Source organism: Blennius ocellaris (genome assembly GCF_963422515.1).
Source record: "Blennius ocellaris genome assembly, chromosome: 1".
NCBI lineage: Eukaryota > Metazoa > Chordata > Actinopteri > Blenniiformes > Blenniidae > Blennius > Blennius ocellaris.
Window position 1 is genome coordinate 31,711,133 of NC_137650.1, and position 27,929 is coordinate 31,739,061.

The 27,929-nt window shown below is 40.6% G+C and overlaps 1 protein-coding gene across 1 annotated transcript; it reads left to right on the forward strand.

Moving 5' to 3' along the window:
* The first annotated feature begins 217 nt into the window (after positions 1 to 217).
* Positions 218 to 27,256, forward strand: LOC308145504 (nuclear receptor ROR-alpha A-like). The gene is made up of 11 exons (XM_080516962.1): positions 218 to 291; positions 11,972 to 12,057; positions 15,037 to 15,178; positions 16,053 to 16,318; positions 16,413 to 16,614; positions 19,047 to 19,168; positions 19,280 to 19,412; positions 20,664 to 20,771; positions 21,664 to 21,774; positions 21,882 to 21,994; positions 23,339 to 27,256. The coding sequence occupies exons 1-11, from the start codon at positions 264 to 266 to the stop codon at positions 23,501 to 23,503; spliced, it is 1,476 nt and encodes a 491-aa protein (XP_080373088.1). The 5' UTR covers positions 218 to 263; the 3' UTR covers positions 23,504 to 27,256.
* Positions 27,257 to 27,929: the final 673 nt, after the last annotated feature.

The window sequence follows — 27,929 nt, forward strand, 5'->3', positions numbered from 1 at the left end:
TATTTCTCATTGTTCAAGTAAAACAATAATTCAATAGTATTGATAATAATTCAAGGCGCGACTATAGGAACACCTGTTCTCTCCTTCTATTGGCTGACAGTGCTGTCACTCAGAGTGACAGGTCGCCATGGGGGCGGGGCTTCGACTGACGTCACAGTCACGTTGATTCTCGTGCGGTGCTGGGCTCTTGGAGCAGTGAGCCCCGCTGCTGATCACACACAGGACGCGGCGCGACACTTTCTCCATGAATCTGGATTACAAATATGTATTTTGTCATTTCTGCCATGAAAGGTAAGTTGAGCAATCTTTAAACGTGACATTTACTTATCCCACATTCGTTTTAGAGTTTTCCTACAGTCTGCGCTGCACGACTTTAGTCAAACATGTCACTCGTCCGGGGTGATGCTCCGCCGCTTTATTTCTGCTGTTTATTTATTTATTTTCCTGCTGCTTGTCAGACTCGTTCCTTCCCGTGTGTGCGGAGAAATGCAGTTTTTATTACTCTTTCAGTCTGCTCCCGCTCGTGTTGTGTCTGCACTCCGGAAACGCGACACCTTCACTTTTCGCGTAAATGCTATTTTTAGGAAAATTGTGCGTGTAATTAATTGGACTTTAAAGGAGTGCGAGAGGAGGCGCGCGCGTGTGTTGTTTTTCACGTGTGCAGCGCGTGAACGCGGCAGTTAAGAGAAAGTCTGTTTTCCGAACAGAAACTGAGGTGAAACATGATCTTGTCTTCGCCTGTGTTATTACGTTGATCGTTGATTTTATTATTATTATTGTTATTATTAGTAATATTATTATCATTATTATTATAGAACCACTTAAATAGTTCCTGGATTGGTTGTAGTGATGTTGGGACTTTTTGGGACATGGATTATGGGATGATGGAGTCACTGACAAGAGGGCCATAGATAGAAAAAAACGCAGCTTAAGTTAATTGCACCATCATCTACTCATCATCTTTACTGGTTTGTCCACTGTATGGTTCAGGGCTGATCCCGGCTGATTATAGACAGCTATAAATTAAAAGTATATGTTTTTGGATCGCTGGAGGCAAAACCCGCCCAAGTGCAGGAAACAAATTGAATGAGGGATGGTAATACACAGAAAGAGGAGAAACTAGGGGGTCAAGGCATGCCTATACCATTATTCTTTGAGAATAAATTAATTTAAGAAGGAAGCGGATGGCTACACCATGTAGTCAGTTTAATGGACAATAGTTACAATCATGGAACATGGACAGACTATGGAAATCTACAAGATCTAATATAAAAAGCCTTTGTCACCTCCTCCTTCACTTTCAGGAACTCTGATGTAGACAAATATATACAAAGGTCATGTAAGAAACGGAAGCCCTCTTAGTACAGATAAACAAAAAGATATCTGTACATGCGGCCAGGTCCCCCGAAGTTGATAGTTTTTCGATGATAAATGATTATTCAAATTGCATACTTTTTTGGTAATATTAGGTCAATTAGAGTTTCCATATGTTGTCAACTTGTGAGCATAGTGTGCCACCTTGTGTTAATTCCATACATATTTTGCAATTTTGTGCCTATAGCGTTTCATTTAAGGTACATTTGAGCTGCATTGAGTTTACTTTATGTCTCTTTGATGCAACTTTTTGAAATCTTTTCCCCACTTTTTATCATTTGTTGTCATTTCGCAATGTTTTGTGATATTTTATGCTCTTGTTTCACTTCACGGTCTTTCGGGTGTAACTATAAGCCTCTTCATATCCATATTGTTTCACTGTGGCATCTTTATTTATCTCTTTTCTGGTATTTTGAGTTGCAATGTGAAGGATTGTTCAGATTTTCTTGATGTTGCCTCCACCTCTTTTCATCTGTGATCTTCTTATTTTAATCTGCCACATTGCTGTTAATGTCTCTTTGGTCATTGCTGTAGTGGTATGTTTTTTGTTTGTGGATGTTTGATTTGTCAACATAATCGATTTCCTTGGGTTTTTGAATTTATTCTGCATGTTGGCAGCTTACATTTCGTGTCTATTTTTTAATTAATTGTTGTTTGATCGGAGCATTTTTGTATGTTTTGTGTTAGAAAATTGCCTTGAAACTTAACAGTGTTCAAAAAGCACAATATCTCAGCAACCGGTTGAGTCTGGTTTTATCGTTTGTTTCTTGACACAACCTGTTTGACTCCTCTCGGTGAGATTTATGGACCAGATTGACTTTCAGCGTCGAAAGTTTGGGCGAACTGGATGTGAAACATCTTTTTTTCCCCCCCCACGAATCTTTACAGAAGTTCATATCGAGTTTAGCTTCAACCCCATGTCTGGTGATGTCACTGCGTTGCATCATTACTTCTGATATGAAGCCAAGTTGTCATGTATTACATGTCTGTATTAAATCACCACACTCCTTCTTGTTCAATCTGAACTTGAGCTGCACATTTACTTACTAAAGTTTGCATTCAATCACGTGTCAGTGTTCGCCCCTCCACTGTTTGTGTACATCTGGTGCAGATTCACAGTCGTGGAGGAAACGCTGCAGGAGGCATTTGTCCAGCCGGTTATGTCAGAGGATTACAACAGCCAGGAGATTATTTAACTGTTTGGTGTGGGGCGGGCGGGAGGAGGGTGACGTCACTGCAGCGTCAGATCCTGAAACACATTAAAAAAAAAAGAAGGTTTGAATGCAATTAACATCAATCCAATGTCCTCACCTTCGGTCAGAACTCCCTTAGGAACATTTCCAGTAATCTTCTTTGACGGTCAGTCTTTTTTTATGCCAGACAGTAGAAATGCCCCCTTGGATGGTGATTATTTTGAGGAAAAAGTCGGGTCTCATGCAGTCTGCTTCTTGAGTGAGGTGATTCTCACCACTCGAGAAAGGAGAAGTTTCTCAGAGTCAGCTGGAGACTTGAACTTAAACCTAAACCAAAAAAAAAAATAAGAGACTCAAACACATTTTAAGAAAAAAATGTTTTCTCTTTCTGATAATTTCCTTTTATCCTGAGCAACACAGAAAAGTGTACAAATTAAATTTCATGTCTGGGATATGTGTTGTAGAGAATATAGAAGAAGTATTTAATTTAATTTTATTCTTTAATTTTATATATTTTAAATATGAAACACCTTCTTATGCATTCAGAGAGATATGAGAGATATGTTGGTGGTTTACCCATCAAATGCATGGAGCTGTTTCCTTTATTTTATTATTTTTTTTATGTTTTCTGTTCCTTCATTTGGAGTTTGAACTACACTGTCCATTTTTTTTTTTTTTTGGGGGGGGGGGGCGGGGTTATTTTTTGTTTGCTGAGAAAACAGTATCTGTCCAATCAAGATGAACGTCATGCTTGAGTAAAGAGAGAAGACATTTTCCACATGTGCTTGGACAACCCCTTATGTATTCAGATTTTATGCTGATTATTAGATAAGCTAAAGAGTGTATTGCTCCTCTTTGGTGGATTGGTCCGTCCAGTTCGCCACATGCAGCGCAGCAGGCGTTCAGGATGATTTGTATAGCTGAGCTCAGTCTCTGTTCGGCCTTCGTCACCTGAGTCTTGTAGCATTTCTTCGATCTTTGAGTTGTTGAGGTTCATATTATTGTCGGGGCAACATCTTGTCAAATGCTGATTTTCTCCTCTGTCGGTTTGTTTCATTGCTTTTTTGGTGGTATGATGGACAGGTTTTACTACATTGCTGTGAGTGTGGATGAGTAAATGAAACAGAAATTACCCCCGTTGATAGGATGACAAGCAAAAGTTCACCAGGAAAACTGAAGAAGCATCGACGACCTTGCACAGAAACCACAACCGTGTGAACAAGCACCAGCCGCGTTCAGCCATGTAATGTCTGTATCCTCTTTTCTGAAAACATGATCGTTCAGCCTCTCCATGGTTTATGGTGCGTTCGAGTGCAGCCTCGTTTCGTGTATTTCTTACATCTGCAAATTGAGTAGCGTCTTGTAAAAGTTCTGTGTGGAAGGCGATAAAACCTGGAAACCATGTGCAGCGAGCTGAAACCAAAACCACAATTTAACATGAAGCTGGATGTTCTTTCTTCCCAAACAAACCTTGACACACTTCAGCGTCCGGGTGGCCGTCCCCCCGCGCTCCGTCTTTGATCTGCGGGCTGAAAAAACTTTATTATTTGTGCTCAGATTTGGCTCCACCTAATTTATCCATCAGGGATTTGTGTTGCCCGAGCTTTCGCATTCTGGGGGTAAACAGCGGTGGCTCTCGTGTAACTGCTGCAGCTCATTAGCCTTCGCTTAGTGCCGCCATAACACTAATTACACGTTATACACGTTTTCTTACGGTCCGTCGGGAAAACTGCGAAAGTTCAAATGTTCGACTTCTGTGCTGAAAATACTTTGTAAACACTGCAAAAAAATTAAAATAAAACACCTTCACAGAGTGTTTAGAAAAAACTAGTCACAATGTAAAATCTTTTGAGACGCTTTATTTAATCCTTAATAAGTATCTTCCATTTAAACTTATTTTTGGGCTTTAATCAAAGTTTTCTTCCATTCTGTTTTTCTAACAATCTTTTATTTTTTCATACATCTTTGTGTTTTGAGTGAATTAGCTGCTTAATGGGGACTTTTTCCCACAGTAAATATTTACATTTCCTGACATATTGGATTTTGGGGTTTTCATTAGCTATGAGACATAATTGCAATAAATCAGTAATAATAAATGGCTGAACCTCATCTCACTCTGTGTGGAATGAATCTCTATGAAGCTCTCTAATTTCCAGTTTTCCTTTTGAATTGAGTCTCTGAAAGTATACTAGTCTGTAAAATACAGTAGTTTTTCATATTGTTCTCAAAAGCAGAAGCCTGTTTTCCAGATGTGATTCCTGATACCTCCTGAATTTATTCGCCAGCAGATGAAGCCACTTCACAAAGTAACACAGTTCGACATAAACGGTGCTGCTGTTGATCAGGGCTGACTGAAGACAAGGCCTCGTAATGCCAGTGTTGTAAAGAATCCTGGTGGAGGAGATTACTGAGCCGGCCTGCTGGAGAGGTGACTAATCGAACCACCAACTGTGGCTGATGAACAAGCTGCCGCTTCATCTGCCGACAGACTGAACGGGTGTATCACTGCTCCATGTGTGCCACCATATGTCTGCCGTTATTACATCCATTCTGAGAATATCTGCAAGGAGGGATTAAAGAGTGAAGCCTGAGTTTGGACAATGGATCGTCTGATCGCACCAACCCAAGAACAAAGACTTCTGTCCACAGTCGATGTTCCTGTTTAAAAATGCCTCGTCAACAACGGGATAGAAACAGGAAATGTTCACCCTTACATCTGAATTATGACTGTCAGAGCCAGACACTCGGTTACTGAGCGCTCACTCTGTCCTCAAATTACCCCTGGTTCAACTTCAAGTTTAAACTTGGAAGTCCAGCATGTAAACATGTGATTCTGCTTTCAGGACGTCGTTCAGAAAGGACTCAATCTGTTGGCTGCTTATTTTATTATTTTTTTAATTTTCTTGCTATTTTCTTTTCTTTTCTTGCTATATTATTTTATTTTATTTGATTTTACTTAATTTTTTATTTTTTATTTTGATAAAAGTTTGCAGTTATCTCCTGCAGTCATCTCCAGTTGGGAAAGTGGAAAGTTTCTGGGAGCTGAGATTGGCGTCACTCAACACAACAGCACTTGTGCCTCCACATGTAGTATTTCTTATAGATACGCTGTGATTAATCATATTTAAAGTGAAACTGGCTATACTGAATTATGATGAAGGCTTCACTTTTGGTCAAATGAACTCGGAAGTAATACAGTTACAACTGATAATATTACAAGTGTCCACCTCCGTCAAAGCAATATTAGCTGTCAGGAGCTTTCAGTATTTAATTTCAAAAATTTTTTCCCCCAAGAGAATCTGGGCCTTTGAGTCAACGTGTTCCTCCCACATTTTCCATAAGAGTCGTTCTTTTAGATTCTAGAAAATGCTTTTTGGTGCGTTGTCTTCTACGGGTATTTTTGACCAATCTGCCCTGGTACCTCCAGAGCCCAGTTTGGAAACGACCTCTATTTGACCCCGTTTACAGCGAAGGTGTAGACCGCGTCGTTTTTGCATTTTTGCTTCTGAAAAGCTTTGCGTTTAGTCGCCAACATTTTGAAAACATTTTCTTTTTGGGCCACTAACGGGTGCTGTTGGTTGTTTTTTTTTTTTTTTTTAGTAGTGAAACCCCACACGTTACACTATTAATATGAACAATGGCGTCCGTCTTCTTGTGCGTGTACAGAATAAGTATTTACTCCAACTATGGTGCGCAACGCAAGGAACCATGAAGAAATTAGGCCAAAAATGATAAGTGCAAACTTGATAAGCTATTTTATTTATTGTTTTGAGTGTATTTGTGTTTTTTATTGGAGCTGGCTTTTTTTTTTATTAGCAGCGACGGGATACATTTTTTTATTGTTGTTGGTTGGGATTTTTATTCAGGTGTAGTTTTTTTTCCAAATTGACAATCCATTTATAGATCTATAAAAAACTAGTTTATACTTTTTTTGTTTTATTTATTTGAATGGTTTTTAAGGTTCTCGACATTCCAATGACAATGGTAAAAATGATCAATGAAAGTTTATTGCATTTGAAAGGGTATATTTGCATTTTGCTATATTATCATTCAATTTGTCGATACTTTTATCTTGAAAAAATGTTAATTGTATTGTTTCTCAGCAATAATTTGTGTGACAATATATCACAGGCCTACCTGTGCACCATTGTTGTGTAGCATCAGAATTGTTTTCATATTAGATTTGTTTTCTTTCCAATCTTGATGAATATTTCAGTGACTGAGACTGAAAATCAAACCGTGTCTCAATGCTACAAGTGTCGCTACAGAATAGAACCCCGTCGCTTATTGCGCGACTCAAACAAGTGACAATATTGTGCACTAATGAAGAAATGTTGAGCGTGAGAGGAGGTGGAGTGGGAACGATGAAGGATGGGAGAACGGCGACTCTCGGAGGGAGCTCCACGCTCGGGTCTGCCGCCGCTTCTGATTCACAAACACGGAAGCGAGGCTCTCGCTGCACCGCGCCGCCGCTTGACGAACATGAAAGCCTTCTGCGGGTTTGACGGCTGCTTCTCCGACAGCCGATGAGTCATTAAAACAATTTCCTGTCAGGTTCACTGATGGAAAGATTCACCGTGGAGGGAGGAAGAGGAGGAGGAGGAGGAGGGCGGCTTGTTGTCACCTTCTACCTATCAAAACAAAGGTCACTCTAAGCTGCAGGCTCATATCAATGTCACTATTCTCTCTCTGCCATCTGGTTTCTTGATTGGATGAAGCTCAATGCCAGTTCAACGCCATCATCTTTTTCCTTGTTTTTGCTCACAAAGCTTTGAAAAAAAAAAAAGTCGGAAAGAACACGGCCTTCGCAGCTCGGAGGGGGGTTTTGGATCCTAAATAAAAAAAATGGAAAAAAAAGCCATGCAGATGTTTGCAGCTGGCTGTATAAATATCCTGCGCTCCCACATCAGCTCTCATTTTCATGCGGTGGCTTTGTTGAACATCCCCTTTGATGTTGAAGTGCAGAATTCAGACGGGATTAACACTCGCAGAGCTAATTACTGCAGAGAGGAAGCTGCGGCGCGGAGGAATGAACGAGTCGCTGCGTTGACGTCTGTGCTTTTACTGTTTGCATCACTTGGTGAAGCTTTTTTCAATAATTAGAATTCTTTTTGTTTTATATCCACTTGCACACGCACACAGTATTGTGCAACCCTTCCTTTATTGCCTTTGAAAAAGTGATACAACTTGGATTTAGTTAATTATCCTTAGAATATCAGTTTTGGTGGATTTGTTTTAGTTTTAGGAGCTATGTGTGAGTTTGTTTTGAGCTTTCTTTTTTGGGGGCGTTAATTCATTTAATTGTCTTTTTCTTGCAATCTCTGCTCTGAATTTCGACAGTTTTCGATTAGAGAAGAATTAAGGCAGTGTTGATTTTACGAGAAGAATGAGATCAGTTTAAGATGGTTCCAGTCATTCACATCAGTAAACATCTCTTCGATCCGTGACGTGTTCAAGCAAAGTGTTGCTTTTTAAGTTGACTGTGTTCACTTATATTCTCAGCACCAATGTGTCAAAACTCGCGTTCACACCTCTGCAAATGAATTGCACCCACGCAGAAATCATACTAACCTTTAACCAAACCAATCGTGAACACGCCCTGGGACTGGTCAAACTCTTGTGGACTTAATTTGAATTTGACACGTTCCACCTCAAATTACATTTTTGTCTGCTTCAAGTCTTGAATTTGAAATATTTTTGAACTATTCCAATTGAACAGTTTCTTTATCGCCTCCATCTGACTATAGGTGAGGGGGGGGGGGGGGGGGGGGGGGGGATTATGTCATCGTTTTTCAACAGAAGATCGTCTTTTCCGTCCACACCTCACAACCGAGCCGGGGTTTTAGAATTTCCCCACTCTGGGACCCGTGTTCAAAACGCAGCCTCGTGTGGATGATTGGCCAAAAATGGTTCATTTACGTGAACCGGCGTTCTCGCGTGGACGCCCCCTCACTCTATTGTGCCTGGTCCTGCAGGGTGTGATTTTGAATGAAGCTGAAATTAAGTTTATACTGTTTGAATCATGTTAGCGACATTTGAATGATTTGTTTTCGGACCTGGTTCTGAACGGTAGAAGGATCCATTACAGAGCGTTCAGGGTTCGATTGTTGCAAAGACGTTATGATTCATTGGATCTGATTTGGATTTGAGCTCATTTGGACTTGGTTTGGACTTTTAAAGTTTGGGATTTACAGATCATCTCTCATCACACAGTCTTTGCACTTCCAGCAGTCTTCTCTCCAAACGACAAACAGCTTGCAGTGTCCTGTGGTGACAGAGAGACATCTTGCTCCCTCCAAACCGTTTGGGCTCATGATCACCACATTCTTTTTTCTTTTTTTTTTTCCTGAAACAGTGAAATCACCACATTCAATACGTCTGGTTTTGTGGGCGTCCCATGAGCTTTCTGTTGTTGTGAGAGCAGCTGTTTACAGTCAAGTGGTCCAAACCATCCAGACCGACTGTGACTGAGTCAAATACTTCAAAATACTCGAGAAAAGTCGTATTTTTTAAGCTCCTTTTGTGTTGGGCCTTTTGATGTGTTCTGAGTGATGGAACAGCCATTGCTTTAATTACAGCTTCAGTTTACACTTAATTTATAGGTTAATGCATACTGATTCATCAGCAGCTATTGTTTAAAAGGCAGTAAATGGAGCTGATGCCAACATGAATGCACGTATTGGTGGATTATATTTTTCCCCCATATTTCAATGATGTAGCTGCATAGAATTGTGATAATTTGCTGTTCTAAATAAATATGTTCTGAATAACAAAACTGTCTAAAGAAAAAAAGGCCTCTATGATATCTTGAGTGTCTGAATTGTCTAAATTTCCTGTTTAACCCAACTCTCACAGTGCCAGAGTTAATCTGACTCCTGCTGCTGGTTCACCGGGTTCAGACCTCCATTCAGTGGGTCAGGTGGTCAGTCAAAGCAAAGTTACGTCACGGGCTTCAGCGAGCTGTCGGCAGTGTGTTTGCAGCCTGGAGCTGTCGGCAGTGTGTTTGCAGCCTGGAGCTGCAAAAACCATTTTGAACTTGATTGACAGAACATTAGCACGGAACTATTGTCGTATTTTAAATGGCAAAGCGCCAATCTTTGAGGGTTACAGCGCTCCAGAGGATTGTGAAAAATAATGTCCTACATTATCAGAATATACCATTATATAGAATATATTACTTTCATGTTGCCGAACCAGATATTTTAAAATGCCACAAAAAGCACTTACAATTAAATTCAGTAAAATTCACAAGTCTGGGGTTAGGGCTGATTTAACTTGGAGGGTCAGGTGGTCACTCTTCATCTGGTCTCTACCCTTCGACCTATTTGGCATTGGTGGCCCTACTAGGAGTAAATATTTCCAGCCAACAAATCTCTCGGGGGGGGGGGGGGGGGGTTAGGAACACGCAAACTATCCCACCACGGTAAGGTGAGTGAGCCCATCAGGATAAGCAGGCTAACCGCCCACCTTGCAATACCATTTTGTACCACCAGATGGTGTCATGAAGGACTCCTATAGTTAGTTCTCAGTCAAACCAGGATGTAGGAAATCACATCTTTCACTATTGTCTGATGTAGTGATTCAACACTTCCTCCAGCTGTACAAAGGAGCTTTAAGTCAATCTTGGCTGCTGTATATTATAAAGAAGAAAGAAAACAAAGCAATTGTGGAAGGTAGTTTGTTAGGTCAAATCTTACAACGGGTCACCATTCTGAATCCCAGAGCAATGTGCTGAACCCCAAACTGCTCAGGATGTTTCGAATAGGATTTCTGATGTAAAGCTTGATTCAAATCACAAGTTTGTGGGAATTGAAAGGCAGCAGTTGAAACTCTTTCTCTCTCATATAAATACTTACAGTAGCTCTCTTTCTGCCAAGTATCCATTCATTATTCCCTATATTGAACATATTAAGTAGGTTGAGGTGACTATACTTGTTTGATTAACCTTGAATTTCAGTTATAGAGTACATTTTCACCACTTCACCAGTCTCAAAGCACTTCTACACTGCTACTTGTTTTCATTTATGTAAATATGCGCACTCAGAGTGCTGCCTTGCAAGAAGCTCTGCCTCCTTTGGGAGCAATTTGGGGTTCAGTGTCCGGCCCAAGGACACTTTCACATTCAGACAGGACGCGGTGGGGGAGCGACGCAACAACCTTGTGATTGTGAGGTGACCTAACTAATTCTCAATTGTAAAGTTTTTATTTGAGGATGTTTATTTTCACGATTCGTCAGGTCCAAGCCTGCACCTTAAAGTTATTGTCATCATATAGTTCGTGGATTGTTTTTCTTGATTAATTGACTAGATTGGACCAACGGAAGCACAAAACGATAGTAATCTGGAATTTCAAAAAAAGACACCGCGATAATTTACAAATACAATTTTTGTTCATCAATTTTTTGGTGGTAAGTGAGTCACTGTGATGATGATGAACGTTGAAACTCCAGATGAAGAGAGACGATTGCTTCAGGGATGCTGTAAAGCAGCATCTCCACACCGTCTTTGTTACATCTGTGTGTTTGCGGTTAAAAGCTGGTTGGCGGTATGAGGAGTGCGTGCGCGAAAGCGTGTGTTGTGTTAATGTGGCCGCACACTTACGTAACTTCAACCCCGCTAAATATAGCGTCTCAGAGGCGAGCTGTCACTGTGTTATAAACTGCTGCGAGTATAAATACACACAGTCAGTGTGTGTTTTTCCCTTTTTAAAGCTCAGTCTGAGCTCCTGTCAAGAAAGATGAGATGCTGCAAATTAACTCCAACGTCAGACCATCTCCTCGACATGTTATATATTTTAAGTATGAAACACCTTCTCATGCATTCATCACAGAGATATCTTGGTGGTTTACCCATCAAATGCATGGAGCTGTTTCCTTTATTTTATCATTTTTTAATTTTTTCTGTTCCTTCATTTGGAGTTTGAACTTGAAGTAAAGCTGAGTCATTTCTTGGACTCTTTTGCCTGTAGCCTGTCTGAGCATAATAATATCATTTATCCATCGTGACCTCTGCTGCTGAGTCCATGTGGAGTCACCAGTACGTAGTTAAGAGTTCAGTTACCTGTGATAGTGTTGAAAATAGCACTATATGCCGCACACTTGATAGCTTGATTAATCATTTTAGTTTGCCTTTGTTACAGATGACCAACACTTTCAGAAAACATTGATTCTGTTTTTCTGAGCTGTGGCTACACTGTCCATTTACCACAGCTGAAGGTTGATGTTTAACAGGAAAAACATGACAGATCAAGGATTTTCAATGATCAATGAATTCTGACTGTTTCACAATATTGTGGAGTTCTATTTTCTGTATTCCTGCGTGTGTGATGGTTCAGCGGGTCAGTGCATGATTTAAAGGGTTGTCGTCTTCCTAAAGTCTCTAAACAGTTTCATTTTGTGTCTGCAGCTCAGATTGAAATCATCCCCTGTAAGATCTGTGGAGATAAATCCTCGGGAATCCACTATGGCGTGATCACCTGCGAGGGCTGTAAGGTAAATGCAACTCCGTCCAAATATTCTCTAATCTGTAATTCAAATTTCACAATTGCCACAAGTGATCAATAAACATTTAAATGGTTTGTGTTGTCTTCATTTTGCAAATCAAAGTTATAAGTGTAAATTATTTAGATTTGGAGCGACGACTTATTTTTAGTTGTGTCACAGATGAAGTGCCTTTTTGAAGGAATTTTTGTGTTTGTGTTATCTTAAATCCGAATGTCTGATTCTGATTCTGAACACCTCTCGGCCTCTGAAATAATGATCCTGAGTACCATGTGTGTGGACATCTGTACATTTAACTGTATAAGCGACACGTCCACCAGCAGGAAACAGGATCTAAATAGTGGAATAGTGCTTTACACTTGTTTTCATGCACAACTAAAACAACAAACTCTGGTAGTAACTACAGATATGTGAGTTTAGTAACTCTGATTTTAAGCTAAATGAGAAATAATTGACACAAGTTGATGATTACTAAAGCTGTCACAGGATCTTAATCTGTATTTATGTTCATGATCTTTTTGTAGCACGATGGGAATAATCGTAAATTAAGCTAAAAACTCAAAAGCTTTCGTGGACTTTTTCATCATCAATATTTTAGTCGGATAAATGGTTTCAAGACTGTAGCATTGACAGAAACGTCACAATGTAGTATTACAATTATCCTCCAGGAACGGAACTGTGTTTCAGCCTGACAACTGTGCAGCTCCGTCGTCTTTTCCCTCGCATCCGCCTCCAAAGACAGAGCCTCATTACCAGAATCAGAGGAAGCGTTTGACGTTGGGTCTGGAGCCGTTTGGCTCAGAGAGCCCCCCCCCCCAGTTAGAGCGACTCCCCAAACAAGCTGGTGCGTTGGGCTGCAGCAGCAGCTGCTGATGTGACAGCTGGAGGCTCATTTCTCAGCCAGCGAGCAGCTGATGGAGATTTATCTTTGTGCAAACACAGAGAGGAGGGAGGTGGCGAGAGGCGGGCCGATGGGAGCTGAGGACACATACCTCCAAACTAAATACCACCACTAATTCACACATTAGAGAGGCTTAAATTAGCCCTTCAGGCATTGACTCTTGAGGAATTGTGTCTATGACTTGGTAGTTTGAAGAGTTTGCCTAAATATTCTTGTGTGGTTTTTCTGAGGTCAAACAAAATCACCACAAGAGGCATTAAACAATGGTGCACTGCGAAAAACAAGCATCTTTTTGAAGCAACAAGTGGAGGGTAAAAATAAGTTTTCTCCAGAATAAAGTTTTATATCTTAATATTTATGGAAAAATCAGTGTAATAAATCCATTCAGCTTCCACACCGCACCTGGAAATGAGCCAACGGAGGTTACATCCTCCACAGGACACTCGCACCCATTCACATTCAGGCCTATGGGTATTTTGACCGATCGACCGAAAACAAATGTTTGGGTGTGAGTATCCAGGAAAAAAGCCAGGCGTGCATAGGGAGAACCTGCAAACTCCCAAAGCCCAGATTAGAACTGGAGAATTTCTTTCCAAGAGTGAAATAGTAATGATGAAATGACATAGTAAAATATGCTATTGTTCAAAACCATAACTGTAACGGTTGCAGGCTGTATACCCGCCCCACACTCTTGAATGTAAACATTTCAAACAAGTATATGTCTAGAAATTAATTATTCTTAATGTGAAAAAAATCAGGAAGTCCAGAATTTAAACACCATTTTGTACTTTGTGTAAACAATGTGTGCATGAAGGGCGAGTTTCAGTTTACAGTTTATTGCATAAGCTTCATCTTCTATGTGGGAGACCTGGCAGCCTCGCTTTACTTGGATTTAAAACTTTATTTTACCATTAGGATTCTTTCCTTCATCAGCATATTTGCTAATATACAAGGAAAAAAGTAGTCAATACCTTAAACTAATTACAAAAAGAGAAGTATACTGAACCGTGGAAGCAGCCAAAAAAAACATGTGAGAAATGAGTCGGAATAAACACATCACGTCAGAGTCCAGATGTTTTGTCAGTGTGTGTGTGTGTGTGTGTGTGTGTGTGTGTGTGTGTGTGTGTGTGTGTGTGTGTGTGTGTGTGTGTGTGTGTGTGTGTGTGTGTGTGTGTGTGTGTGTGTGTGTGTGTGTGTGTGTGTGTGTGTGTGTGTGTGTGTGTGTGTGTGTGTGTAGTGGTTGACACTCCTACAATTCCCAGAACTTGCATGTTCTCCACAAGCATTGTGTCACTCCTTCTGCTGTGGTTTTCTTAATCACTCCAAAGATAATTTGAATTGTTGGGTTTTTCTCTGTTAAAATACCTTGAGATGCCTGTTGTTTTTGGTAGTACACAGATAAAATTGAATTGAACATTTTCTAAGAGGCTCCCTGGTAATGTAAAACATGACGGAGTGGAAGGACTGGTCAACCGTTATTCCCGACTAGAGAGGAACATCTACATAAACAGTGTTCACCAGAGTGTGCTGGACGTTCTGGAAAGACTGAAAACGCATTTGGGGTTTTTGTTTTTGCGCTTCCGAAAAGTTTTGCATTGAGACAGCAACTTTTTGAAAACGAGTGTCGTTCACACTGAAAATGCTGTAGTTTAGTCGTGGGTCCATAGTGAGTGTTGTGCTCATGTAGTAAAACTACAAATGCGTGTGGAAAACAATGCAATGTAAACATTCAAACACACACGTTTGATTCTAAAAACTGCATAAATGGCACCTAGATTCCTTCCTTGTTATTATTGAACTTCTCACACATGTGCAGTAGCAGCATTTCAGAAAAGAGATGGGGCATTTTCAAAAAGTTGCACCTTGGAAGCCGTATTCATGAAGTTGCATTTTCAGGTTGTTGTTTGAACTTTCACAAAAGATTGTCGTTTTCACACAATAATTGAATAACAAAGTAAAGACGGTAGATTTTTTGAAGAAACATTCATTGTTTACCTTTTGTTGTTTTAATTTCTACTTCAGTGTGTGGAAGTGGACTGACTAAGTGTTCTAACGTGACGGCGTTGCAGGGTTTCTTCAGGCGGAGTCAGCAGAGCAACGCCAGCTACTCGTGTCCGCGCCAGAAAAACTGTCTGATCGACCGAACGAGCCGAAACCGCTGCCAGCACTGTCGTCTGCAGAAATGTCTCGCCGTGGGCATGTCCCGAGACGGTGCGACACACACACACACACACACACACACACACACACACACACACACACACACACACACACACACACACACACACACACACACACACACACACACCATTACCTGCACCAACATCTGGCAGTCAGCAGTTTGCGTGTGCAAACAGGGAAAATCCACCCAACAGCAGCTGTGCAGGAGAGTCTGGATGTTTGCAGCATGTTGTCTGTACTTCCAGCTGCCCGCTGATAAACTACTGCTTTATTTAAATGTTTTAATAATAGCCCCTCCATCTATCTTCTATAGCCACTTCCCCCAAGTTCAGGTTGGCGGGAGCTGGAGTCCATGAGGTGAAAGGCAGGGCGCAGCCTCAACGTGCCGCCACAACATCAAAGAGGATAGCCAATTACCTAATGAGCATTGGTTTTGCTTTAGGGAGGCACCGAACACATAAAGAAAAAATTAATAGAAACACTGGTGTCTTCTTGCGTCTGGCTCTTTCTGTGTGAAGTTTGCATATTCTACCTGCAAGGTCTGCTTATTAGTTAATTGGTGATTCTAAGTTGGTGTAGAAGTGAGCAATTGCATGCCTTTCAGTGTTAATCCTTTGATGGATTAGTGACTTGCCGCAGGGTGTGACCCGCCAGAATCAGTGATGTTGTGATGGATCCAGATCCAGAAAATGGACCTACGATCAACCAGCTGCTTCTCCAATACACAACAGTAAATGACGAGAGAGAGACTAAGCAGTGGGTGTTTCTATTCAGTAGGGACAAACACTGAACTCCGAGATTCAAATGTGTTGCTGTTATTTCGCATTAGAGAAATCATTGCTTTGTGTTCTCCTCCGTGCGGGCCGACCGTAAATAATACTGTTTGTTTCCTCCTCTCTCGCAGCTGTGAAGTTTGGCCGTATGTCTAAGAAGCAGCGGGACAGCCTGTACGCCGAGGTGCAGAAGCATCGCCTGCAGCAGCAGCAGCAGCAGCAGCAGCAGGGTCCCCTTGTACTGTCGCGGCCCGGCCTGGGCAGCCCCAGCCCGGGCGAGGCCGAGTCGCTGTCCCCCCACTACACCCTGTCCTCCTCAGGCCTCACAGAGCTCTCTGACGAGGCGGGACGCTACGTGGAGCAGAACTCGCCTGAAGGAGGATCTCTGTCGTCCAAGGTATGGGACTCTTGTAATTCTTTTTCTGGTGCGCCGAGCTCAACTTTAAATCTTCGGCCTCGCCTACTATCCTCCATGTCGCTTCCACCAACAGGCGGACTCGGGAGAAGGGGGCGGCGGGAGTGGTGCCGGGGGATTCTACCTGGATATCCAGCCGTCTCCGGATCAGTCCGGACTCGACATCAACGGCATCAAACCGGAGCCGCTGTGCGACTACGGCTCCGGTAACGGTTTCTTTCCATACTGCTCCTTCAGCAACGGAGACTCGTCGCCCACGGCGTCCATGGCTGAACTCGGTGAGCAGAAAGCAAACGTTCACCCCGAATCGCTTTTGATCTGAACATTTAAGTAGTTTCTCCTGTGGCTGTGAAAAATATTTCACCCGTGAATGGAAATATCTAAAAGTAAAATGTCTCACTTTAGGGCTTCTTCAATGTCACTAAAATTGTGATTCTGTTAATATATCACAACATATTTCCATGCATTTTTAATGAACCCTGGTTAATATTCAACATTTTTACTGAAAAATTGCAAACATTTTAAGTGTTAGATATACATTTGCAATATATCTGACAAATAAAGGCAACTTAGACATTACTAATGTTAGAAAAAGTACTCACCTTAAATGTTCCAAAGTTAGTTTGATACTTTTTACTCGCGTTGTCACATGTTTTACTGAATATTTTGTTGGAAAATTCAACAAAGTCAACAAATTTCAAATCTCAGATGGATTACGAATCCTAAAATAACCAGTAGATGTTTTACTATTATTAGTTAATATTATTTCTGATGTTCGTTGGCCGTTGGAACCTGTTTACAACATTCATTTGTTTAATGTAAACTCCTTTTTATCACCTTGGTTGCCATTTCTCTCCCACGTTTGAACATTTTTACCAGCATTTGCTTTATATGTTACAAATGTTTAACATTGAATTTTCTAGTTAGGTGGGAGTGCTGCATATTTTAATTTGTATTGGCAGATATTTTATTTGTATGTTTGGCTCATTTTATTGATTTAGTCTTTTCTCCCTCAATTAACAGTGGAGATAATCATGACTAGAAATAGCTCATTATCCAAAGTTAGTAGATTGTTTGATATACGGAAACATCCAATAAGGGAATCATTTTTGGGGGCTATCATTATCTAACCATTGATATCTGATGTAATTATATAGATTATCAGAATTATCAGTACAAGTATTTGTATACTATAGTAATGTTTGTACTTTTTACTGAATCCCCTCAGTGTGACTCTGCTCCGTGTTTCAATGCAACTTTTCCTTCTTACAATGACTTAAAAAAAAAAAAAAAAAATAAAAAATCATCCACTGTAGGAAGGTGTGCAGCTCTGAAAAGAGAAGAAAGAAATGAATTATCCACCATTTGGAGGAAAATAGCTGAGAGCTGCGGGGGTAAAAACAAACAGAAGATGAGGAAACATCTTGAAAGGGGTGAAGCAGAAGGAGAAGATAAAGGAGGGAGAAGATGGAGGAATAAGGAGCCACAAAAGATGGGTGTAGGGAGACAAAAGAGAGAGGAGTGTGGGGGCAAACGGAGACAGAAAGGTGGTTTAAAATAGCAGGAGGTTGGAAACTCATCTTCAGAGCTCATTAAAATCTCTGTGTGGTAATTAGCTGTCTGTTAATTAGGGCCAACTGGGACGTGGCGGGGCACTCGTTGGGGGAAATCATCTTTTTCTCATCCCTGGCGATTTCTTTATTCACTTCTTCATTCTTATAAAGCCCCGACTAACAATCCCGTGCAAGCAGAAGCTTTATTAAAGTGACTGTGTTTCTTAACCTTATGTGGCGGCGCTTTGGATCCCGGGTTGTTGTTTCATACTCACTCATGGATCCTCAACAATTAGCAGCAGCTCGGCCAAACTACAGAGAACAATAGTGCCTGTGTGGTTTTTATTGGGTTTGTTGCTTCTTACAGCGACCCTCCGAAACATTTTGTTTCCATTTCAGTTCGGTCCAAACACAAAATAGAGCAAGGTTGGACTTGTGACTTCACGAAACTTGACAAAAAGTCTCAGACAGTGTTCACCTTGTCGGAGTGTCATCTTTTGTTTCATGAACATTTAAGCAAAACTACAAGCTTTCCAGACATATTGTTGATTTCCACCCATCATTATTCTATAGAAAACTTGGCTTTAGAACGGCTCACCTAATGAAGAAAATAATAATTAAAAAGTAGCATCTGCATTTCAGATCAAGAATCTTAAACACACCTTAGAATGAAAAAGAGGGTATTTCTTATTGATTTAATTCTTTATTCAATTGATAAGTTGGAAGGAATATTTACATCACTTATACAGGCATTCCCATGCTGGAAATATGACTTAAAAAAGCTGAGGCTAAGTTAAAGTGACTTTATTTACATTTTTACAAGGCTAAACCCTTGCTAAAACAAGAACAAGCTTTGGTTTGCTCTGCTGGTGGTTGTAAACTTCCCCATTCATGTTCCTGGAAAAACAGTTTGGGAAACCAAAGTTTATGAACCATTGCTGTAGAGAAATCTGTTTTTCATTCTTGGCCATGTTGCTTAATATTCTCGTCAATCACGATTATTAAATGCTTAAAACTCGACACGCAGATTCAACTTTGAAATCTTGAAAGCGGTTTAAAGAGTGTAAAGTGTCTGCATTTCCTGAGGGAACCTCAGCAGCCGTGGACATCGTCTAAAGGGTTGTGTTTGGCGGCGGCGCCCCTTTGTTTCCCTCCAGATCACTTGGCTCAGATCATCTCCAAGTCTCACCTGGAGACGTGTCAGTACCTGAGGGAGGAGCTGCAGCAGATGAGCTGGCAGAGCTTCATGCAGGACGAGGTGGAGGGCTACCAGGGCAAGGTGCGTTGGATCCATCCTCACCTCCACTTTAACCACTGGGGTCCAGTTATCCTCTCCTAGCCTCTTCTCGTCATGACATTTTTTTTGTTTTGTTGTTTGTTTTTCCTGCAGCCTCAGGAGCTGATGTGGCAGCTCTGTGCCGTGAAAATCACCGAGGCCATTCAGTACGTGGTGGAGTTCGCCAAACGCATCGACGGCTTCATGGACCTCTGCCAGAACGACCAGATCGTGTTGCTGAAAGCCGGTGAGAGGAGCGGATTCAAGAAAAAGTCGTGATTTTTTTTGATAAAACTCAGAATCGTGGAGGGCAACACTGGACTCGTCTCCAGTCCCTCGCAGCGCCAACGCAGAATTAATCTCATGCACTCGCATTCATACCTACGATCGTTACAGTCATGAATTAACCAGTTCTGTTGGAGTGACGGGTGAAACCAGAGCACCTGGAGAAAACCTAAACATACTCCACACGAAAAGGTTCCTATGCACTGAACCAAACTGCCGATTACTTTTCGGAAAAAAAAAAAAAGAAGAAAAAAAAGGCTCAAAGTTGCTAAAAACCCAAATCAAAACAAAACATGATCTTACGAAAACGAATCGTCAAAATCCTCCTAAATAGAACTGGTTACTTTTTTTGCTCTCATTATACTCCTTAAAGCACATTTGTTCCATAAAATTGTTCTATAAATTATTAAATATAACTTTTCCATTGTTATGACGACTATATTTTCCAGTATTGCAACAGCCAGAGGATTGGATTTATGTGAATTCCAGCCTACCAATTTTTAATGTAGTGTTTACATGTTCTCTATCTTAATGTTTGATTGTTTTCCCTACATAACCTCTATAATCCAAAGAGATGTGTTTTGGGTTAACTGGTGACCCTTAATGTAGACTTTTGGTTGCAGAGAGGCTGGAAACGCTGAACCCTGAACACGCCACCTTCCATCCCATACATCAGATTATTTACTAAACAAAGAAGTAAACGCATAAGTAGTTGCAGGATAAGATCCTCAGGTGGTTAATTGTTACACCTGATGAAGAAAAGAAATAAAGAACATTAGTTTTTCTATACGGGGTGAGATCGGTTCATAATATAACTTTCTGGAGATTCGGGGGTTTTTTTTTCATCACTTTTTTGTAGATTTCAGTTTTTGTATCTTGGATTTCTTACTTTATTTAAGTACAAAGCACATATTTACTGTTTCGCAGTAAGATTTTGCATTTGCTGAGACATTTTTAAACATGCCACTGATGTGTCGCATTTTCTTTAGAAACACAGAGGTTAGATTTACCAAGGCTTATAAAACATACAACATACATATAATTCATGCCCATTTCCTTCAACAGACGGTATTTGTGCTTCAGCTGCTCGTATTAAATTAAAAGTGAATCATCCTTGAATGATTTGTTAAATTACTGAGTCACTGAAGTGTGGCTGGACTTGGCGTCGTTTGGTTTCCGTACGTGACTCGTCTGTTTGTGTTTCCTCCACCAGGCTCTCTGGAGGTCGTCCTGGTGCGAATGTGTCGCGTGTTCGACTCGCAGAACAACACCGTCTACTTCGATGGCAAGTTCGCCGGTCCAGAAGTCTTCAAGGCTTTAGGTGAGCGGAGAATCGGGACGCAGCTCGGACAGATAAGAGATCAAAAAGTCTCTCGGCCTCGGTTGGAATTAATTTATTGACGAATGGATCAAAGTGGAATTCGCACCGCTTACTGGCCTGAAGGCCGCCGTCGATGACGTCACCGTTCAACATAGCTCGTATTACCTTCGCTGTTCTTATTCCATCCCTTTACTGTGAAATCCAGTTTGGAAAAGTTGTGCAATTCTTGACTGATGAATTCATAACTGACTCCTCTACATCAGAAGCTGCCCTTGATCATCTCGTGTGGCATTAAAAAAAATAAAAAGACTTCTGCCGTTTGAATTAAGTGCATTTCAGTTCACTTCTAACAGTTTGTGTTGCTTTTGTTGTGGAATTATTCCACCAACCATCTGCACAAACAACAGTTTTCAACATTTTCTCTTGACCCCCCCCCACCCCCAAGCACTTATTGATTCTTTTCAGATTCATTAAGTTAAGCTGGAATGAGACGTGGGTCTTCATTTGGATAAATTCTGTTGCGGTCTAATCTAAGTCCGAATGTATAGAGAATATAAACACCGCCTTCCTCTTGCAACAGATCTTTATTAGAGTTGTTTTTAATAGTTAAAAAAAACATCATATTTACACTATTACTGACGTCTCAGTTGGTAGTTTTCGCTGCAACGTTTTGAAAACGATGCTTTCATGTTGGGCGACTAGTGGGCGCTGTTGGTCGTTTTTGTAATGAAACAACAAATGGAGTTGGACTATTTCAAAGAATTCCACCTTGGGAGCAGTGTTCAAAAAGCTGTGACTTCGAGGACTAAAACACAAGATGTTACGCACTCCAGCTATTCTCTACTGTCATATTTCTATGTTTTCACTGTCTTCCTGTGTTACTGTTCACCAGGTTGTGACGACCTGATCACGTCGGTGTTCGACTTCGCTAAAAGCATGTGCTCGCTGCACCTGTCGGAGGATGAACTCGCTCTTTTCTCAGCATTTGTTCTGCTTTCTGCAGGTACGTGTTGCCTGTCAGTCTGTCGTCTCGAGTGGTCTGCTGCCTCCGTTCTGAATGTGCGTGGATATAGACGTCCTTACCTTCCTCTCGTGTGTGTGTGCGTGCAGACCGCTCGTGGCTGCAGGAGAAGCTGCAGGTGGAGAAGCTGCAGCAGAAGACGCAGCTGGCGCTGCAACACGTCCTGCAGAAGAATCACAGGGAGGACGGTGTGCTCACCAAGGTGCATAAACTCGTTTTCAAACTGCACTTTCTACATGTAGGGAGTGAAGTAAATGAGGTGAAAATCAAACACGTGACCCAATAATGACAGCAAAGTATCCTTGAAACTTCGCAGAGCCTTTATTGTCAGTACAACAGTGGAACTTCTTGCAACATCGCCCCCTCGTGGAAAACTCACTGAACTACAATTCAGTTTTCAATTAGAAGACGGTCAATTAATAAATGCTTAATTACACATTTAAGTAAAATTTATCATGACTTCAGTTTTGCAAACCATCCTGACTTCCTCTTGACGCATCCTTTCTCCTCGTCTTTGTTTCGTTCTTGTTATTTTCTTCGCTCTTCATCTGTCTTCTTCCTCCTCCTCACTATGTCCTCGTTTCCACTCACTTCCTTCCACTTTCTCCCCGTTTCACCTCTTCTTCACCTCTCCTGATCGTTTTCCGTTGCCTCATCCTCTTTGTTACGTCTCCTCCTCCCCCGTCTCCTCCATTTCTCTCCTTCCTTCCCTCTTTGTGACATGTCTGGCTTCCTTCCCTCCATTTGTCTCCTCTCATCTCATCTCCACTTTTCTTCTGTTACTCATTCCTTTTACACTTCCTCTACTCCCGTTTTCTGTCCTCTCTCTGCACCCCTCGTTCCTTCTCGGTTTTGTCTGGCCTCATCTTTCTTCTTCTTCTTTTATCTTCTTATTTTCTTTCTCTCACTTCTGCTCACATCTCGTCCTCCTCGTTCCTCTTCGCCAATGAGCTTTTCTTTTTCTCCTCGTTCTTCCTCCTCCACTCTGCTTTTGTCATTCTCGTGATTCTCCTTCTTTTCTTATCTCAACTTTCCACTCGTCTATGATTCCCACCTCTTCACTCTTATTCCCTCCATTCTTTCTCACATCTCCTTTCATTTAATTTGTCCTCCCTTGCCTCTCCTGACCTCCGTTCACCTCTTCTCCAACTTTTTCTGTCTTTTTTTATTTTTTCTCTTCCCTTTTTTTGTTTCTTCAACACTTTTTTTTTTTTTTTTACAATTCTCCTCATTTCCTCCTTTTTTCATCCCTCTTTGTCACTGCTTGGTTTTTTTCCCTTTCTTGTCTTCTCTTTTCTTTTCTTACTCCCTCCTGCACTTTCCTCTCACTTTTAGACTATTTTTTTTTCCTTCTGCTCTCTCATTTCTTTTCATTTTCTTTTCTTTCTTTCATTCGGCTCTGTACTTGTTTCCTCCGCTCGCCTCTGCTCCAATTTGTCTCTCCCTCCACTCTACTCAACCCTCCCTCCCTCCCTCCCTCACTCTCTCTCTCTCGTGCACTTTTCTCTCTGGTTTTAACTTCTCTTCCTTTCCTCTCCATCCTCAGCTGAGATGTAAGGTGTCGGCGTTGCGTTCGCTGTGCAGTCGACACACGGAGAAGCTGCTGGCGTTCCGAGCCGTTTACCCCGACGTCGTCCGATCGCACTTCCCCCCTCTTTACAAGGAGCTGTTCGGCGCCGACCTGGAACTGAACCTGCAGCCCGGTGACTGAAGGCGACGGCCCGCCGAGCCGAGCGGCGCGCGGCCACTGGTTCCAGACGGGCCGAGCCGAGCCGAGCCGAGCCGAGCCGAGCCGAGCGTGGTTCCCATGGGGACTCGGGAGGACGGGACGGTTACTGAGCGAGCGCCGAACACTTGGAACTCGTATGCAGCTCTTCCTCCTGCTTTTCCACGGAGTCATGCGGTGTCATCCAGGAGGCAGGATCTGGGCCCGGCTATTAAAAAAAAGCACTTTTCAGGACACTCACTGAAGCCTGGATTCTGTTTTCCTCACCAGATTATCCAGCCAGTCACCTCTTCTTCTTCAGCACAGATTTTCAGTCACTCTGGAACTTTGTATTCAATTTAAAAAAAGAGACTTTCTTTCAGTTGAATTCGGCGGCAGAACTTAACTGGCCGTGATGTTTTTTTTTCCTGCGCCTCGTCCCCTCTTTGTTTTCCTCCCTTTTATACACCAGCTGCTGTATCTAAGCCTCTGGCACCACCTGGTGGCTTGCACACTCAAGTGCAAGCTGTTCCTTTTCTGTTGCATGTGCATAAACAAATATTCACATCAGTTTAGTGCAGCTTTATGTATTTCTGTGAAGCAGGTTTATGCAGCAGCTCTCTGCTCAGGTCAACAGATACACTCACAACAGATTGAAGTCTGTGTAAAGCAGAAATAATTCTGTGTCCAGTTTATCCCATGTTCTTTTTACCACTCAATAATGTTTAAAATATATTAATTATTTCAACTTCGGCTTCTTTGTTCTTAGACTGTGTACACTAAAGAGCTATCTCCAATAGTGAACAGGTTCACACAAGCGTTATCGGCTTGCGGGTAAAGATGGATGATCAAAGTGGATTGTGACACAATGTGTTCCAGTTATTGGTGAAGATGTGCCGCTGGTAAAGGTGCCAAAAAGACAAAAAAAGAGGCTGAGGAAGAAGCTGTCAGGCAGGAAGAGAAAAGAGGAAGGGCAGTGGAGGCGATTGGTGCGAGGAAGAAGAAAACAGGAGACTGAAAACTACTGACGGTAAAAACTCACCTGAAAATTTGCTTTCCACGGGCTTTAAAGGGGATTTCTTAATGAATTCAATTGAAATGGGGAACAAACTAAAAAAGAAAGCAAAGTTAATAGTTAACTGATAATCGGAAAGGCAAAATAGAAATGTTTCTTTTTTGTTTAGATCAAGTGTCATGTTTTTTGGGGAGGGCTTTTTATTTTTTTACTTATTTCTATTCTATAGAGAATGATACTGACTATATAAACTGATTAATTTATGATTTAAGTTAAAGCAATATGACAAAGATGTTTTTTTAAAGCAATACAGCACTGACTGGACAAAATGAACTATGCAGTGTGAAAATACAAATGTGTTGCACTACAGTGAGTTTATCTACTACCTAACTTGAGTATGTTTCCTTGTTTGTCTCTATTTTTCACAACAACAACAAAAAATCCAGTTTTTAACCATTTTTACTGCTGCCCAACGCAGACATGACCTGAGGAACTGAGAATTGAAGCTCGAGTTATGATGTCTTCAGACTGGGTAAAAAAAAAAAAAACTATACTTGACTACATCTTTAGTCGGGTCACAACGCTTGACAAACATAAATTTCTCCTTTGTTGTTATTTGTATGAAAGAGCTGCAGCACGAGTGCAGATTTAAAAGGAACAGCAGATTACAGTGGTAATACTAGTGATTCTGTGTCGTCGATGTCCCATTGAATTGTTCATGAAAGTATACATTTCCATTTAAAATTTTGTGATTGTCTCATACAAACGTAATGGCATAATGATGCACATTATGTTTAATTAAAAAAAGCTGCAATCAAAATGTGTTGCAATCTTGAAGTCACAAAAAGAATACTTATGAAGTATTGTCTCTGGTTAACAAGCTGATTTGGTCCTGGTAAAGACTGTAGAAAATGCCGCACCATCAGTAAAATGTCAAATTATTTTACAGCGCAGCATAGGCTAGCATAGGCTTTTATTAGAAATATTGTGACGATGCCGAAACTCTTATGTGTAGTATCACTTATAAAGGAAGAATAATTTAAAAAGCCTGAAACCATTCTTTAGAAATGGCGTTAAAGCTTTGTTTGATTTTTTTTTTTCAGTTTAATCCAAATTTCCTCTGGTAACATGGAAGCTGCAAATGTATGTGCATTAATGCAACCAGCCAGAATGGGGCAATCAAAGTTATAAAGGCCTTCACTTCAGGAAAACATAAGTCATGAAAAGGTTACATTTATGCAGAAGAATACAGCTAATTCTATTCAATTCAACTTTATTTATATAGTACAGAATACAAAAAAGTCATTTTATGGCGCTTTTACAGAGAAAACCCAACAAACCAAAATACATATTTTTTTTCTCATTCTTTGTCCTGGAGTCAATATTTTTCTGAACAGGTGCCATTTAATTGTGACACGCCTCAGTAAACACCCTGTAAGAAGCAGGATTCAGCACTTAGCATCCTATCAAAACAATTTTTTATTACTGAGCTACTTTTAAATGTACTTAAAATGTTAGAAGTTTTAAAGTGACAGCAGTTGCAGACTTTATATGAAGATCTATAATAATTTGAATCAAAGACAAAAAAGTTTTCTATAGTAGATGAACAATTGTATTTTCTGAAGTGAAAATGATCAACAAACCAACCATTTAATCAGCTCACTCAAACTTTTACTTTTACTTTTACCTTTTAGCTTTCTATTCAAACTCATTGCTGCTGCTCTTTCTTACTCATCAGCAACCTTCAAGATCTGTGCCACATTTAAAAAAAAAACTTCAACTTGGGTGAACAGCAAAGTAAAAACAAACATCCCGTGAAGTTTACCCACCCGCGTCTTTATCGTTCTGACAGTAATCAGTATTTCTGGCAAATAATGAACATAGCCATACCTGAATGTCAAGCAATAATTGTAAATGTTGTATTTTGAATCCTTCCTTAATGTGTATAGTTTAAAACTTAAAAAAATAAGGCATGTTGATGCAGATTCTAATTTATAATAAGTTAGAATTAATTTATCTTTGGAATCTTCTGCTTACTGTTTTTCATCCCGTGATCACGTTATGCCGACGATACGCTATTCTCTCTCAGCAACATGTTTTTCAATTGGGCCTTTGTTCTGTAAGTAACTTTAGTAATTATTCTGTACAGGCCACAGGAAAACACTGCTACAGATGCTCGCTGTGCGTCACGATTTTTATCTGTTGGTTTATAAGCGTCATGGTGTACGATATCTGGTTTGATATGCACAGCTCTCCTTTAGGTTTAGTTAGGTAACTGAGAGCGATTTTTTTTTTTGTTGGTGTTTCTAATATACGTGTGGTGCTAGGTTACCCTTTTGTTAGCGAGGTCTTGAGTTTAACCAACTATGCCACATTGTATTCTTCTCTACAGGGTAATACTTTAAAGGAAAATTCTGTCTTTTTCCTTCTTCTTTTTTTCAAATCGACAGTGTTGCATATTATTCTTATTGGTAGCAGGTTTTTTTAGCCAATTAAAACTAAGACCTGAAATTTTTTTTTGTCAAAAACGACATTTTAGGTTAATGCAAAATAATTTAAACTTGAAGGTTTGTATGTGGCTGCTGTGTGAAATTAGGGAAAAAGAGAAGAAGAAAAAAAGATGATTTTTCCTTTAAATTATCCAACATTGTTATGATCTTGAAGCATCATAGTCCAATAATGTCATTGCCAAGCCTGAACCTGTATCAGTGTGTCAGACTTGGTGCAAATTATTTGTTTGTTCAAACTGCTCAAAAAGAGACTTTTGATACAAAACGAAAGCTGCTGTATCAAAAATGTATAAAAAATAAATAAAACTGAGAATGACAGAACTGTGTGTGTGTGTGTGTGTGTGTGTGTGTGTGTGTGTGTGTGTGTGTGTGTGTGTGTGTGTGTGTGTGTGTGTGTGTGTGTGTGTGTGTGTGTGTGAAAGAGAGAGAGACTTGGGATATAAAGCGCATCACTTAATTTAATAATTTTTTCAAATTCAAAATAAATGCTGTTTTGTTTATTTCGTGTTGCCATGGGAACATGTTGCATAAGAAACTGAAGAAACACCATATCTGAGCCAAGTTACTGATATTTAAAGTCCGCTTCAAAATGTTTGCATTCTTAAAGACGTACTTTTTCAGTGTTTTGCTTGTCTCCAGCTTGTTATAGTGAGACTTTCACCACCTCCACGTAGTTCTAGTAGTGAAGTCTTGGGTCTGTTGTAAAAGCAATTTGCCATCCAAAGAGCTATTTATGCATTACATTAGATACACATATGGACTTTGTGTCCATATGTGTATCTAATGTAAAAAAACAACAACAAAGAAGTTCAACACATCTTCGCATTTAAGCTATTCAATTACCCTATTCAATATAGTTTTAGGTTTTTAGCAGGTTTGTTTCCTTTCCACTTAAGTCTCCATTTAC